This window comes from Meles meles, chromosome 7 (assembly GCF_922984935.1).
Source record: "Meles meles chromosome 7, mMelMel3.1 paternal haplotype, whole genome shotgun sequence".
Classification (NCBI taxonomy): domain Eukaryota; kingdom Metazoa; phylum Chordata; class Mammalia; order Carnivora; family Mustelidae; genus Meles; species Meles meles.
In genome coordinates, this window is record NC_060072.1 from 129,256,226 (window position 1) to 129,273,836 (window position 17,611).

General features: G+C 37.3%; 1 protein-coding gene across 3 annotated transcripts in view; it reads left to right on the forward strand.

Annotated features, from left to right (window-relative positions):
- The window catches only part of MALRD1 (MAM and LDL receptor class A domain containing 1), an 800,866-nt gene that overhangs the window by 352,988 nt on the left and 430,267 nt on the right, over nt 1-17,611 (forward strand). For all 3 annotated transcript variants that reach the window (XM_046012349.1, XM_046012350.1, XM_046012351.1), the window contains exons 26-27: nt 9,042-9,289; nt 12,848-13,139. In XM_046012349.1, coding sequence (XP_045868305.1) covers nt 9,042-9,289; nt 12,848-13,139 — 540 coding nt within the window. The remainder of the gene's footprint in view (nt 1-9,041; nt 9,290-12,847; nt 13,140-17,611) is intronic.

Genomic DNA, 17,611 nt, shown 5'->3' on the forward strand with positions numbered 1-17,611 from the left:
CACAGTGATCTGAAATCTTAATAACTTATGCCTGCTTATTGTATTTTCCCCACTGATACATTAGAATTAAAATTTCCAAGGAAAAATGTCTTTAAAACAATAGTAAATATCAGAAGAAAAACAGAATTTACATGATAGAAATTCATGTAGCATCATTTGTATGATTTTTGAAACAGAACAAATCTGATTTTCCCCAGCAAACATCATTACTTTTTTTTTTTCCCTTTTTATTTATTTATTTTTTTTCAGCGTAACAGTATTCATTCTTTTTGCACAACACCCAGTGCTCCATGCAAAATGTGCCCTCCCCATCACCCACCACCTGTTCCCCCAACCTCCCACCCCTGACCCTTCAAAACCCTCAGGTTGTTTTTCAGAGTCCATAGTCTCTTATGGTTCGCCTCCCCTCCCCAATGTCCATAGCCCGCTCCCCCTCTCCCAATCCCACCTCCCCCCAGCAACCCCCAGTTTGTTTTGTGAGATTAAGAGTCATTTATGGTTTGTCTCCCTCCCAATCCCATCTTGTTTCATTTACTCTTCTCCTATCCCCCTACCCCCCCATGTTGCTTCTCCATGTCCTCACTAGAACTACCCTATGACCCAGCAATTGCACTACTGGGTGTTTACCCTAAAGATACAAACATAGTGATCCGAAGGGGCACGTGTACCCGAATGTTTATAGCAGCAATGTCTACAATAGCCAGACTATGGAAAGAACCTAGATGTCCATCAACAGATGAATGGATCAAGAAGGTGTGGTATATATACACAATGGAATACTATGCAGCCATCAAAAGAAATGAAATCTTGCCATTTGCGACGACGTGGATGGAACTAGAGCGTATCATGCTTAGTGAAATAAGTCAATCGGAGAAAGACATCATTACTTTTTTTAAAAATTTCATTTTATTTCTTTTCAGTGTTCCAGAATTCATTCTTTATGCACCACACCCAATGCTCCATGCAATAAGTGCCCTCCTTAATACCCACCACCAGGTTCAACCCCCAACCCCTTCCCCTACAAAATCCTAAGTTTTTTTTCTCAGAGTCCACAGTCTTTCATGGTTTGTCTCCCCCTCCAATTTCCCCTAACTCACTTCTCCTCTCTATCTCCCAACATCATTTCTTTATGCAATTGGCCTTTCTGGATGCTGGTCTATATGGCAAACTAGTCTTCATGGGCTGATAAATTTTCCAACTCAAGGTGAACTGATTTCGTTACTTCATTTTATAATTTTTAATTAAGACAACTACTCAGCTTCTAAAGGATGCTGAGTTGGGGTTCATTATTATTTTAATGTATTTACCTCTCAAGCCTTTGAAAGGATACTTAGGAGAACTTTACTATTCTAAAGCAAAAGAGACTATTACAGTCTATTGTAGGAAAGAATAAATTACCAGAAAGTTTCAAATGCAATTTTTAAAAATCAAATCAGAAATTGGATAGAAAATGCCATCATGTTCATTTGGTGACAGAATTATGACAGAGAAATTTTCTCTATCCTTGAAAGTAGTAAAAGTCAGTGTTAGCTAGACTGTTAAACTATTTTTAAAAAAGCATATTACTCTTGATGCTTTCTTAAGTTAATTAATTTTTAGTTATTTCAAAAACTGAAAATTAGTTTAGGCCATTCTTCACTATTGGGCAAGTTGTTTTTTTTGTTGTTGTTGTTGGAAGGTGTGATAAAATTAACTTTCATCTTAGTGGTTTTTACACTCCAAAATGGTATCAAAGCAATGGTAAGACCCATGTATTTTCAAATTTTCCACTTTATTTAAAATAACATAATAGTTATTTTTGTGTATTTAAACAATTATATCTGATCTATGCTAACTGTAAGAATGAATCCATAAAGACAGACATGATTTTGGTGCCTAGCAGAATTTGGAGAGTCTTAAAGAGTCTGATGATTACATTCTATTATAGTATAGAATCTTTGTCCCAGAATTGCTGTGGCTTCAGTTGGGATGTGCACCTGTCTTCCTTTGGCCTGTGCACTGAAGAACAGGACCCTGAGAGCTTTGGTGGCAGAATCATTCCTACTTTCATGTACATTAAATTTCCTTAAATATTTGAGAACTTGTTCTAACTAGCTTTCTTGAAGAGACAAATCTATATATATACTTAACATGCTGCAACTTAGATCCTTCTTAACTATTTTTAGTTTTTGAGCACCACCTCACATAAAATTAGGGTTTTTAATATTTTCATTTTCACTTTAATATTCAGAGAGAACTCAATAAAGAATAACTATTATCAAAGAATTCTGACCTATACATTTTATTACTTAATATCAGATTGCTCATTGGCTTTATGAGGCATCATGCCTTTAAAAATGAACACGAAGAGAGAGAGTTTGACTTCTTCCTTGCCAATTTGGATACCTTTTATTTCTCTTTGTTGTCTGATTGCTGTTGCTAGAACTTCTAATACTATGTTGAACAAGAGTGGTGAGAGTGGGCATCCTTGTCGTGTTCCTGATCTCAACGGGAAGGCTGCAAGCTTTTTCCCAAGATGATATTTGCTGTGGGTCTTTCATAGATAGATTTTATGAAGTTCAGGAATGTTCCCTCTATCCCTATACTCTGAAGCGTTTTCATCAGGAACGGATGCTGGATTTTGTCAAATGCTTTTTCTGCATCAATTGAGAGGACCATGTGGTTCTTCTCTCTTCTCTTATTGATGTGTTCTATCACACTGATTGATTTGCGAATGTTGAACCAACCTTGCAACCCAGGGATGAATCCCACCTGGTCATGGTGGATAATCTTTTGAATGTGCTGCTGGATCCTGTTTGCTAGGATCTTGTTGAGAATCTTTGCATCCATATTCATCAGTGATATTGGTCTGAAATTCTCCTTTTTGGTAGGGTCTTTGCCTGGTTTGGGGATCAGGGTAATGCTGGCTTCATAAAAAGAGTCTTCGCAGATGACATGATTCTTTATATGGAAAACCCCAAAGACTCCACCCCCAAACTACTAGAACTCATACAGCAATTCAGTAACGTGGCAGGATACAAAGTCAATGTACAGAAATCAGTGGCTTTCTTATACACCAACAATGAAAATACAGAAAGGGAAATTAGAGAATCGATTCCATTTACTATAGCACCAAGAACCATAAGATACCTGGGCATAAACCTAACCAAAGAAGTAAAGGACCTGTACTCGAGGAACTACAGAACACTCATGAAAGAAATTGAAGAAGACACAAAAAGATGAAAGACTCTTCCATGCTCTTGGATTGGAAGAATAAACATTGTTAAAATGTCTATACTGCCTAGAGCAATCTATACTTTTAATGCCATTCCGATCAAAATTCCACCGATATTTTTCAAAGAGCTGGAGCAAATAATCCTAAAATTTGTATGGAATCAGAAGAGACCCCGAATTGCTAAGGAAATGTTGAAAAACAAAAACAAAACTGGCGGCATCACGTTACCCGATTTCAAGCTTTACTACAAAGCTGTGATCACCAAGACAGCGTGGTACTGGCATAAAAACAGACACATAGACCAGTGGAACAGAGTGGAGAGCCCAGATATGGACCCTCAACTCTATGGTCAAATAATCTTCGACAAAACAGGAAAAAATATTCAATGGAAAAAAGACAGTCTCTTCAATAAATGGTGCTGGGAAAACTGGACAGCGATATGTAGAAGAATGAAACTCGACCATTCTCTTACACCGTACACAAAGATAAACTCGAAATGGATAAAAGACCTCAACGTGAGACAGGAATCTATCAGAATCCTAGAGGAGAACATAGGCAGTAACCTCTTCGATATCAGCCACAGCAACTTCTTTCAAGATATGTCTCCAAAGGCCAAGGAAACAAAAGCAAAAATGAACTTTTGGGACTTCATCAAGATCAAAAGCTTCTGCACAGCAAAGGAAACAGTCAACAAAACAAAGAGGCAACCCACGGAATGGGAGAAGATATTTGCAGATGACAGTACAGACAAAAGGTTGATATCCAGGATCTATAAAGAACTTCTCAAACTCAACACACACAAAACAGATAATCATATCAAAAAATGGGCAGAAGATATGAACAGACACTTCTCCAATGAAGACATACAAATGGCTATCAGACACATGAAAAAATGTTCATCATCACTAGCCATCAGGGAGATTCAAATTAAAACCACATTGAGATACCACCTGACACCAGTTAGAATGGCCAAAATTAGCAAGACAGGAAACAACGTGTGTTGGAGAGGATGTGGAGAAAGGGGAACCCTCTTACACTGTTGGTGGGAATGCAAGTTAGTGCAGCCACTTTGGAGAACAGTGTGGAGATTCCTGAAGAAATTAAGAATAGAGCTTCCCTATGACCCTGCAATTGCACTGCTGGGTATTTACCCCAAAGATACAGATGTAGTGAAAAGAAGGGCCATTTGTACCCCAAAGTTTATTGCAGCAATGGCTACGGTCGCCAAACTGTGGAAAGAACCAAGATGCCCTTCAACGGATGAATGGATAAGGAAGATGTGGTCCATATACACAATGGAGTATTATGCCTCCATCAGAAAGGACGAATACCCAACTTTTGTAGCAACATGGATGGGACTGGAAGAAATTATGCTGAGCGAAATAAGTCAAGCAGAGAGAGTCAAGTATCATATGGTCTCACTTATTTGTGGAGCATAACAAATAACATGGAGGACATGGGGAGATGGAGAGGAGAGGGAGTTGAGGGAAACTGGAAGGGGAGATGAACCATGAGAGACTATGGACTCTGAAAAACAACCAGAGGGTTATGAAGGGGCGGCAGGGGAGTTGGGGGGGGTGGGAGGTTGAGGAACCAGGTGGTGGGTAATAGGGAGGGCACGTACTGCATGGAGCACTGGGTGTGATGCCAAAACAATGAACACTGTTATGCTGTTAATAAACAAATAAAAATAAATATTAAAAAAAATGAACATGAAAAGTATCCTAAACATACAGTTTTAGAAAATACAAGCTCTTAGTAACACAATGCTCAGTTTTACAGCATCATCACTTACATCATCAGCTGTAGGATTTACCAGCAGAATTATAGGAAGAAGTTTGTGTAGTTCCTACTGTCCAGTGCTGAATATAATGATTTTGGAGGTCACAGCTCTCTTCTAACAAGTCAAGGCAGAAGAGACTAAAAAATTAAGAACTCTTACTAAATCCATAAACAAAGGAGGACACAGGACAAATGTCTCCGAGATTGAAGAGAGGCAAGTGAACCCAGGGAATCACACATTATTGGATTAGAAACTCGGGGGCAGAATCCACTAACGGAACCGGTACCTGGGTAAGAGATCCAAATTGGCTATTGATGACGTGCTGGAATTGCCACATGGACAAGCCCAAGAGTTAAAAACTTCAGGAAACCCACTTATCGGAATACCCTATAATATTGTGAGATTGGTATTTATAATCTTTATTTATGATATTGTGTATAAATAAAATACTGCAAGGAGTTTGGCCAGGTTTCCAGTAAATATCAGAGAAAAATCCTCTCCTGCTTCCAACAGCTGGGGGCGGGGTGTCAGTGGAAACCATTTTAAGGTATCATAGAGCAGTCTGCTTTTCCTCACAAGGCGTTCCCTCAGACAATGAAAGCCTAAAGTGCCATGGTATTTTCAGAGCCTAACTGGCCTGGTGGAAGGGAAATCTCCATTGCTAACCCTCTCTAGATATCCTGTTCCATGTAAGGAGGGGAGAAAAAAAAATCTGAGAAATGCTTGTGAGGTTCACAGTCCAGAGGTTCATGATCACTAAAAGACTGAGACCTAATCATAGAACTATAGAATTCTTCCTCTCTCCCCACATTAAGGCCTATTTACAGCAGTTCCTTTTACCCAGTGTATCTTGTCCAGCTATTGAGAAAATATCACATGGTCTGATTTGGAGAGAGGAAGAATGAGAAAGAGACATGACAGGCATGTTGGAATTATTAGACCAGGTATTTAAAGTAACTATGATCAGTGTGCTAAGGCCTTTAGTGGATCAAACAGCATGCAAGAAAGATGGGCAATGCAAACAGAGATCCTCAGAATCAGAAAGAAATCCTGGAGATCAAAACCACTGTGACAGAAACGAATAAGCTTTGGTGGGCTTATTAGTCGCCTGGACACAGCTGAAGAACGATATCTGAGCTAGAAGACATCACAATAGAAATTTCCAAAACTGAAAAGCAGAGAGAACAAAGACTGAGAAAAAACAACGGCATGTTCAAGGACTTCACAACAACATGTGTAATGTGTGTAGCGGGAAGACCACGTGGATAAGAAAGAGGAAAGGAACAGAAGAAACATTTGGAAAAATAATGACTAAGAATTTCCCCCAAATGAATGCTGGACACAAAACCACAGCATAGAACATGAAGCAGGATAAATGCAAAAACAAAACAAAAATGTAACAGAAAACAACCAACCAAACAGAAAACACCCCTATACCTATATATATCATTTCCAAGCTATGGAAAATCAAAGTAAAATCTTTAGAGAAGTTGGAGAGATAAGATGCTTTAAGGTAAGAATTATGCTTCTCAGAAATTACACAAATGAGAACTGAGTATATTGAAACATTTAAGGTGTTTTGGGGATAAACAATGACAAAAAATTACCAACCTTGAATTCACACCCTGTGAAATTATCCTTCAAAAGTGAAAGACAAATACTTTTTCAACTTTCTCAAACAAACACAAATTGTGAGAATTTTTTTTCTTTTTTTGGCCAGAAAACATACTTTGAAAAAAAAGTTTTTAGATCAAGGAAAATGATCTAAATCAGAAACACAAATCTACAAAGGGAAAGAGAGCCTTGGAAAATAAATGAAGGTAAAATAAAAACTTTTAAAGTTATCAAGGATAAATAAAGGCATTATATAACAATGAAGGAGTCACTTCCCCAAGGAAGCATGACAATCCCTAATGTGTATTCATCAACATGAAACAAAATAGAATATCATACAACATGAAACAAAAACTACTAGAATTGCAAGAATAGTGAATCAACTATCATAGTCAGAGATTTCTGTACCCATCTATCAGAAATAGATAGACCCATTGGTCTGTGTTTCTGTTTTTTGTGCCAGTACCATGCTGTCTTGGTGAGCACAGCTTTGTAATACAGCTTGAAGTCAGGCATTGCATGGGTGAGTTGGGTGATCGGTAGTAAGGAGGGCATGTGTTGCATGGAGCACTGGGTGTTATACACCAATAATGAATCATGGAACACTACAGCAAAAACTAATGTCATACTGTATGGTGACTAACATAACACAGTAAAAAAGAAAAGAAATGGATAGACCCAGTAGGCAGAAAATCAATAAGGTCATAGTTGAACTAAATAATTCTTGCTGTCCTGGAAGTAGAAAAAAACTTTAGCAATGTTTCTAATAAAATATTTTTATTAACCTGGGAGAGATAGTTGGTATTTCATGCAACCTTACATATTTAATTTCTTCAATTATTATAATAAATTTCAATTGTACACTTTTTACCTTTTCTGTTTCACAATTTTCTCATCTCTAAAATGAGGATTATGTTTTAAAAAACAATTTCAGTGATTAATAACTTTAGGCAGCATTTCCCAACCCAAACTGTACTGAATAGAATAAGAAGCTTCCTAAATTCCCTACCAGGACCTGAGGAGCAAAGATGAGAAGAAAGAAGAAATAAAATAACATTGACCAAGTAGGTGTTTAGAGGAGGAAATGTGTGTAATACTTAAATATCTTCTCATTGATATTGGGACTGAAAACCAAATTTGTGGAAAAGTAAACTTGCACAAGCCTTGGAAATGGCTATGTGTAGCAAACTAAAATATTATTTTCTTTTGTCCCCCCCCCCCTTTTTTTTGGTCAAAAAGACAATTGAGAATTTGAATGTTCGGGAAGACTGTTAACAATATTAGAAGGTTCTAAAGCACATGTCTAATTAGCATCACAAGTCACTATAAAACTATAAAAAAAAGTGTTTCATTACTTCTTTAACCAACGTGGTTAGCAAGGGATTTCATAGGCAAAAACATTGGATTATCTAGTTGTTAGCAAAACTTTGCTCCTTTAATTTTGAGAAGTTTTAACTCTTTCAAGTAGTCAAGACCTGATAAAGACAAAACAGAAACTCTGTTTATAATTTCTTCTAAAGCAGAGCAATAATCCAAGAAAACTATCTTTTTAGCAGAGAGAGAGAGACCAAGTTTCAATTTTATACCAGTGTACTTTTAAAACCCATTTATTCCAATCCAAGTCAATCCTAACCCTAGCAAAAATTCTCCAGTGATTCCCCTTTACAAATGTTTTACAAATTTCTTTTTTCTTCTTTTTTTTTCTTTTTCAGAACAGATTTTGGTGTAAGCCCCCTGTCTCTAAATAACCAGCTTCATTATAGGACAAAATTACTTTCTTTTCCCTCAACAAAAATGTATTTTCATCCCTTTTGTCTTTTTTGTACCTCTTTCTTACATACAGACTTGCTTCCCTGAGCCATTCTATCATCTTAATTACATTTATCAGAATTTTAATTCTTAGAAACCTTAGTTTCTAAAAACGAAGTAGTAACCAAATGTGAACTTTACTACTCCCACATCTTCCCAAGCCCCGCTAAATAATCAGCTTTTATTTTACCAAACTTATGAGTTCACTTCATGTTGGGCCTGGTGCAGTTTGCCAGCATAAATGACCTAAGATCATGGTTGATTTTTGTCTCTGGAAGTTTTCATGGGAAATTGTTAAAAACAAGTTGGTTGAAATATTAAAAATATTGTAGACAAATTATTAAATGGCTTTCAAAATCTTTGGTAACCTAACACTTTAAAGTTTTGCTAGGTTAAATGAGAAATTGGGTTGAATTTATTGGATAGTTGAGTCTTCTCTAAGATAAAATGCTGAAGCATTAATTATTAAACATAGGTTTAAAATATTCTATTTTAATGCTAGTGTCAGGATAATATTCTCAGGTGCTGTTACAGGTTGTGTCAAGATTGCTCTAGTTTTGGACTGCGTATCTTAAAGTCCGCTAATTTTCTCTCTGCCATAATTTGCGAAATGTTTTCCAGGTACCTCCAGTGGGCGCTGTGATTTTGAATTTGACCTCTGTTCTTGGGAGCAGGAGCAGGATGATGACTTTGACTGGAATCTGAAAGCTAGCAGCCTCCCTGCTGTAGGCACAGAGCCAGCTGCTGATCACACCTTAGGAAACTCCTCTGGTCATTACATCTTCATAAAGAGCTTGTTTCCTCAGCAGCCCATGAGGGCCGCCAGAATTTCCAGTCCAGTCATCAGTAGAAGAAGCAAAAATTGCAAGGTAAGAAACATACCCAGAAATGTTGTGACTGCTGAGAGCACTAATACAGAAAATGGAATGGCCAGGACCAGACCAATTCTGAGTTTGAATTTCTTCAACCTAGGATATGTATGGCAAGGAGGAAGTACTGTAAGGATGAAAGAGAAAGGTTGTTAGAACAGTGGAAAGAATTTATCCTATTGATAAATTCTATATTTATTCGAATTGTGGAAAGCACTGGAAGACTTCATGGTTACTATCCGTAAAGTATGGATAGTACAAAGGAAGTAAGATGCAGTTGCTTCCCCTCAAGGAATTTAGTCTTACTGGAATTATAAGAATTTCACCATCAGAAAGAAAATTCGAGTAGTATATATTTAAATATTCCTAAGAACAAATGTTAGAGATAACTGGTTCCACTGTAAAATGGTTGAAGAAGTCTTCATGAAAAAGGAAAGATGAAAATTAGTCCTAAAAAAGGTAGAAGAGCTTCTATAGCCAGGAGGAGAAGAGGGTTTAGCTATTATTCTGTGGAGCTTTCTGGAAAATGTTAGTACTATTATAAGTATAAATAGGATTGTATGGCTCCTTGGGACAACCAGCCTCTATGATGACTGTGTATTTTCAGGTCCTTCCCTTTTGTTTATTGATTGCTTTTATTTCACAAAGAATGGGAGTCAGCTGAGTTAGGATCTAAACTTAGCTCTACATATTACATAAATTAACCACTCAGAGATGACTTCCCAAGAATCTTGCTTAGAAAGAATAGTATATGAATAAATGTGCCATTTATATTTACAATGGGAAGTGTGATCTCTGTAGAATCAGAACACACATATTCTGACTGGTGAGTTCTCAGGGTCCGAACACTGAAAGGAAAGAAAATTACATTCAGAAAGATGTCAGCTGATCAAAGAATCAGGCCAGAAGACAATAGCATGATCGAAATCTTTGTTGTCTTCAAAGTATAATATTCTTGTGTTGCCGCCTCCGCCACAGAGCCTTAACCTTTGGAAGGAGACATTTTAAACCTTTGGCCCAAGGTGCCCCAGATTCCCTGCCCCCATTACAGATGCTCACTCCTCTGTTTTGTACCGAGCAGCCTTCACTTCCTACCATTGTCATGGTTTTAATGCATGTTAAGCTTTTAGTTTGTATTGGAAGTTTTTCTGTTTCATCTTAAGTTGATTTTGTAGTTTAACTCTCAGGGGGTAACCTCATTTCTATTATCTTGTGAGGCACATTTGATAGAATTTTCTGCAAGAGAGTGACATGATCTGATCAGAGTTTTAGAGAGAGAACTCAGCAGTCTAAAGCAAATATAACAAATTATACAGAATAACATTAAATTTTATCTAATTAGTTTGGCAAAAAAATGACTTTTAATCAAATATATTTCTCATCTGTTTTGTTTTCCACATTACTTGATAGGTTTCTCCAAAACAAAGCCCAAGCACACCAGATTTTATATGTCAAGTCTCTATCCATAAATCTCTTATGTTCATAGATGTTCTGAAATTTACAAATTTTAGTCTTAGAAAGCTAATTAAAAATTAAACACAAAATGTATAGTATTCCAGCTTGACTTCATGGCTTTTTAACTTAAGCTTCCTCTGAAAATGCTCCAGAGGTTTGTTTTTCATAGTGTAGTAGCTCAGGATTTCATCCATCTCTATTTTTCCCTGGTCCCGGAACTGTAGTCCCCACTGTTTTAAACATCTGTGTGAGAATAATGAAATATGCCTAGAAGAAATGTCAAAAAATTAATGATGAATGGTTCATTTTATGAATATTTATGATATAGATTGAATACAAAGAAGTGAGGAAAGGTCATGCTGGGAATGATTGTGTAGCTCATATAAAAAATATGTATATCAGGTAAGCAGAGTGACCTCCCAGATTTCATGAAAATCCTTTCTGTCACTTGACCTTGTGGGATACCTTGAAGGAGAACAAAATCAAATCGAAGATTTTTCTTCCTTTTTAGGGATGGATGGTAGGAGGAATGAGACAGATTGATATGGGAAGGGATGAGACCTTTGAGTAACTCTGAAATTTTCAGAGAAAGTGCCTCTCTAGTTGAATCTCATGCTTAGCATTCCCTCACTATGCCCTGCAGTTAGACTATGTTGTTGTCAAGTATTTTCTTAACATGTATAAACACACACATGTTTATGTGTTTGCATGTTAACCACATGGGATCTTTTAAAAAATGACCTCAAGAAGACAGGGAAATATTTATTGCAATTTAAGAGGTAGGCCTCAGATTTGTTGCACAAATAAGACAAAACAAGGCAGACAACTAGAAAGGCCATGTCTGTGACTGCAGGGAATCTAGACAGACATGTGTGACGCACATCGGACCATTTTCTCTTGTGTCTGTTGATGCTGGTCAAGAGGTTGGCTATAGGCCCCTTATGTTTCTTACTCTCATGAGTCACATAACCCAGATTTCATGGGTCTTCTCCCAGAACAAGTCATAACGGTCACAGAGCTTGTGTTGGAAAGTTTTGTCAATAGAAGAAACAATTTTGGATCACAGAAGAATGCCTGACGGTTTCATCAGCTAGGAAATTTGAGTAATGTCACTTCATATGGCTTACTTATTCTCTTCTAACTTGATGCTTTTTGAAGTATGCATTGCATATTTTGTTTAATCAGAGCCGTTTCCCCTTAAGCACATTCATTCCTTTCTTTCTCTAAAGTGTAATATACATGACTGCTGGTGTTTCAAAAATACCTTTATTCTGTGTGGGGATCTGTCACCTTTACTGTGTTCCCTCATTCATACACATGATAAGACAAAAGCTTAAAAGTGCTCTGAGTTCGTATTTTTTCTAACCTACACAGTTCTTTCTCCTAGAATTTCCCCTAACTTTTCCCTTCTGTGTAACAGTTACTAAGAATCTGGTGAGCTGTTAATCTTTGAAACTACTTATATTGATTTTTCTTGTGGGGGGAGAAATGCCCAAGGCTGCTTTCTTAGATCATATCTCTAGCATTTCAGCTAAATTTGGATAACTGCTGTTCTGTTGCTGGTAGTTGGTGGTAGATAGCAGAGCCCTGAAAATCGTGTAGATCTAAAAATGTGTTTAAAGTGCAAGAGTATGGTAGAATAAGCAACAGAGTCCTCCACTGTTTTGAAGAAAATGATTTAAATTTTAAAAGACTGAAAATGGTCTTCTTTAGTTCCTACTATTGTTTAATCATGAAGAGTCTTTAGATAATGGATCACTTTTTATTTTATTTTATTTTACTTTTAACTTTTATTCCTTTGCCAGTGGACTTTAGGAGTTTATTGGGAAATTCTCCATTTAGAAGTTAAAGAATGAAAATAAACTGTTCAGGTTTTCCTCTAAATTTCTTTTTGATTCTTACTGCTCTGTCTTCCATGTATCGTAACTTAAAATTTAAGGCTGGCCTGACTCCACTCAGTATTACAGTACTCACAGAACAACAGGGCACACAGATCTAGTTTTGCTTTGGGAGCCTATTAATAAAAGAGAGGAAAATATGATACAATTGAAAGTAAAGTGGAGTTAATCATACAATATACAATATTCCTGTTTTTGGTTATAGATCATTTTTCATTATCACATGTATGGAAATGGCATTGGGGCACTCACCTTGATCCAGGTGTCAGTCTCCAACCAAACAAAGGTCCTACTTAACCTCACTGTAGAACAAGGCAATTTCTGGCAGCGGAAGGAACTATCACTGTCTGGCGATGAGGACTTCCAACTTCAGTTCGAAGGAAGAGTTGGTGAAGGACACCATGGTGATATTGCCCTAGATGACATCGTGCTTACAAGGAGCTGTCTGTCACCTCGTCACTCTGTGACAGGAGGCCTCCCTGAGCCTCTTCCAACAGGTACATTTTAACAACAACATTTTAAGTTGTGATTGCTTGGTATTTTTATACAGTGGGAAGGTGGAAGGGAAGGAAAGAAATGGAGAAGAAATGATAGAAACCCCTAGTAATTCATAGCTTTCATAAAGAAAAAAGTCTTAAAATCTTTCAAGCCTTGACTCATAGTGCTGTCCTCCAGATTTTTTCCAAGCTTCAGTGTGTTTACTAGTTTCTGACTTCTGTTTAGTCAGCTGCTTCTTAGATCAACAAAATAAGAGAAGACTCCTTTGTTTGCAATCTGATTCAGAATTCAATCCTTAACAAATATCATTTTACCCAATGAAATATAAGGACATCAGAAACAGAGTAACTTGATTTTAATTAGACATGACTGTGGATGGGCCATTTACTTTATTCTTTTTAGACCTGTGGGTATTGCGACTTGAACGGTTGCATTTACATATTTAACTAGTTCAGGAGATTGAATATGTTCATATACTCTTTTAAACTCTCCTTTGGTAATTTGTCTAAGGAATTATATCAGCATATTGGTATATATATGTTCAATACAATGTGTATAGTAACAATGTTGTGGGAAGTGGGAATAGCAAGCACCATTGATCTGTGTGATCTCTCAGTGGTATGGAATGAAAATAAATGCTGTCTATGTTATTAAAATGAAAGAACAGCAGATTTTGTCAATTTATAGGACATATTAATGTTTAAACCCTGAGTTTACTGAAGAAACCAAAAGTGCCATTCCTTTGGTATATGTTATATCTTTTATAATTAGTGAAAAAGAAAGTGCTTTAAAAAGAACACATGTTTGCTCTGGCTTTTAGCATGTTAGATGGAATAAGGAACATTGTATTTAGTATTTTCATTTGGTTAAGAGGAAGTTTCTAGATACATGTTTCCCAGTTGACTGCTTGTTGAACAGAGTCTTTCCCTGACATGTTTCTAGCACTATGTGGAATAGTATAGAGAAAAACAAATGAACATTTGAAGTCTGTTTAGGTATAAGTGTCCTCATGAAATCATAATGCAGGAGCATTTCAGATACCTCAGACTTCATCTACTTCCTTGAGAAAAGCTTTGCTTTCTATTCTGTGTTGACTGTTTGGATGGTAGCTATACTAGCTTGTGTATAGGTCTAGCCTTTGGAAAAATAATCTAATAGCATCTATGTAGTGAGGGAGCAAGGTTTATGTTCAACCACTTCAACTTTAATGAACAACTATAAAGTGGGGTGCATGAAGAACAAATCAGTCTTGCTGGGAATGTCAGATTCTTAAATTGTGAAATCTCAGATAAAAGTTAGTGAAAAGCGCTGCCTGGGCACATCATAAATCCTAACCAGGTTTATTACATCTGTCTTGCCATAGATTCATTTTATTGAGAAGTGGTTTTTTTCCAGATTAATAATCACATTAATGGACGAGCTTCTTTTTAGAGGATTGTTTTCTTGGAGAAACCAAAGGAAGGATTTCGCAGCTGCAGAGGTTTGCCCCACTGGTGCTGTAAAAATAACATGGAGGACATGGGGAGATGGAGAGGAGAGGGAGTTGAGGGAAACTGGAAGGGGAGATGAACCATGAGAGACTATGGACTCTGAAAAACAACCAGAGGGTTATGAAGGGGCGGCAGGGGGGTTGGGGGGGGTGGGAGGTTGAGGAACCAGGTGGTGGGTAATAGGGAGGGCACGTACTGCATGGAGCACTGGGTGTGATGCCAAAACAATGAACACTGTTATGCTGTAAATAAACAAATAAAAATAAATATAAAAAAAAAAAAAGAAAAAAAAAAAAGACTGTCCTTGTCATGTTGACAGTGCCCTCTGGGGCTGGAAAGCGGGAAACTCCTGACTCACCCGGGATGTTGGGCCAGCTCAGGATTCCTTCCTCAGCTCTGTTTTCACGGCTGTCTCCAAAGGATAAATTGAGATGTTTCCAAGGTGATGTCAAAGATGTATGGTTGTATTAAACCCATCAAATGAAAAAAAAAAAAGTTAGTTAAAAGCCATTTCCAAAAGGAAAATTTAAAAGTATCTACAAATTAGTAAAAAATATATATTATCAGATGAAGGACACATATTAATAATGGTAGAGTTCTTTGTATATCCTTACGATACTTGAAGTATCATATTAAACTTTTTTCTTTTATTTATTTTTTATAATTTAAAAATTTTTTATAAACATATAATGCATTATTAGCCCCAGGGGTACAGGTCTGTGAATCATCAGGCTCACACACTTCACAGCACTCACCATAGCACATACCCTCCCCAGTGTCCATAACCCCACCACCCTCTCCCTACCCCCCTAACCCCAGCAACTCTGTTTTGTGAGATTAAGAGTGTCTTATGGTTTGTCTCCCTCCCGATCCCATCTTGTTTCATTTATTCTTCTCCTACCTCCCAAACCCCCCATGTTGCATCTCCACGTCCTCATATCAGGGAGATCATATGATAGTTGTCTTTCTCCGATTGACTTATTTCAGTAAGCATAATACCCCCAAGTTCCATCCACATTGTCGCAAATGGCAAGATTTCATTTCTTTTAATGACTGCATATTCCATCGTGTGTGTGTGTGTGTGTGTGTGTGTGTGTGTGTGTGTGTATACCACATCTTCTTTATCCATTCATCTGTTGATGGACATCTAGGTTCTTTCCATAGTTTGGCTATTGTGGACATGGCTGCTGTAAACATTCGGGTGCATGTTCCCCTTCAGATCACTACATTTGTATCTTTAGGGTAAATACCCAGTAATGCAATTGCCGGGTTGTAGGGTAGTTCTATTTTCAACATTTTGAGGAACCTCCATGCTGTTTTCCAGAGTGATTGCACCAGCTTGCATTCCCACCAACAGTGTAAGAGCGTTCCCCTTTCTCCGCATCCTCGCCAGCATCTGTCATTTCCTGACTTGTTAATGTTAGCCATTCTGACTGGTGTGAGGTGGTTATCTCACTGTGGTTTTGATTTGTATTTCCCTGATGCTGAATGATGTGGAGCACTTTTTCATGTGTCTGTTGTCCATCCATATTAAACTTTTTGATGAATGGAAAATAAAAGAATCTCTGCTCTTAAGAATAATTCAATATGGTAAAGGGTTGTAGGAAAAACACCTCCAGTAACTCTAATAGTAGGTAGGCTATAATTAAGTGCCAGGAGAAATACACAAAACTTTATGAGAATGCAAAAAAAATGTAGAAAGCCCCCAGCTGAGGGCCTCTGATTTGAGGGTTATTTATAGGATGTGCAGGAGTTTGGAACCTCACCTGGGGCTTATAGGAAGGAAAGCCTCCTTCAGTTTGCTGGATAGCGTTGCCATGTGTGAGCGCAGTAGATCAAATAATGAATGTGGGCATGCCTAAGGGCACGAGACAGGAGAGACAGTGTCACACAGGCTGCCAAGGTGGCCTGTCCTGTGAGTGGATAATTTGGCTGAAGCAGGAACCTAGTATCCCTGAGTCTCTGTGATAATATTACAAAAAGAAATAGCGAGCTAACCTGGGACCAACTCAATTATTGGCTTGTTTCAGTTTTTTCCCAAAATGAACATGCATTGAAAATGTATTGACTAGTCTTAGGAAACAAATAAGAAGGAAAGAAGAAAGAAAGGAAGGGAAAGCAAAAGAAACAGTAAAAGTTCAAAAGAAGATATCATATTCCTTTGCATAAAGTATGATAACTGGCATGATAAATGGCTGTGGTAGAAGGACTCCAAGAAGAAAAAATTTAAAAACAACCAAATGCCTTTATTTATATTATTGATGAGCACCCTGAAAAATAAGGTGAAATACTTGAATTTTTTGATGGCTCCCTTAGCTACAATACCCACATTCAAATGTGGCAGATGAGAAATATGCGTGTATAGAGTTAACATTCCTATAGACTATTGGAATATTTGTAACTATGCCTCCAGAAACTTAAAGTATATGACTTTCTCTTGGGAAAAGTGAAAAGCTACACCTTGTTTAGACTTGAACTATGAAGCAATTCCGACACACTATGATATCATCTTGAGTTTAGAGGACTCTGTTGGAGTCACTGATATTTTTAAAGTCATGCTCTCACTCTCTCTCTCTCTCTCTCTCTGTAGATTTTCAGGGGGGTCGAGGAGGGTGGTATCCTGAACACATCACTGATAGCATGATTGTCTTACAGAAGTATAAAGAGAGTCGCAAATGTAAGCCACATAGGTAATTTTATGTTTTCTAGTAGTTCTGTTTTAAAAAGTGAAATCAATATATTTTCATTAACCTAATATATCAAAAATATTATTTCAATACAAAGGCAATATAAAAATATTAATAAGATATTTTAAATTCTGTGTATTTTATTCTCACAACACACCTCAGTTGGGATTGCCTGCATTACCTACATTTCACTTGCTCAGTAGCCTCTTCTGGCTAATGGCTACCATAGTGGACATAGTGGACATATAGTGGACAGTCCAGGAGGTGAAGTGAATATTCTAGGGCATTTTCAGG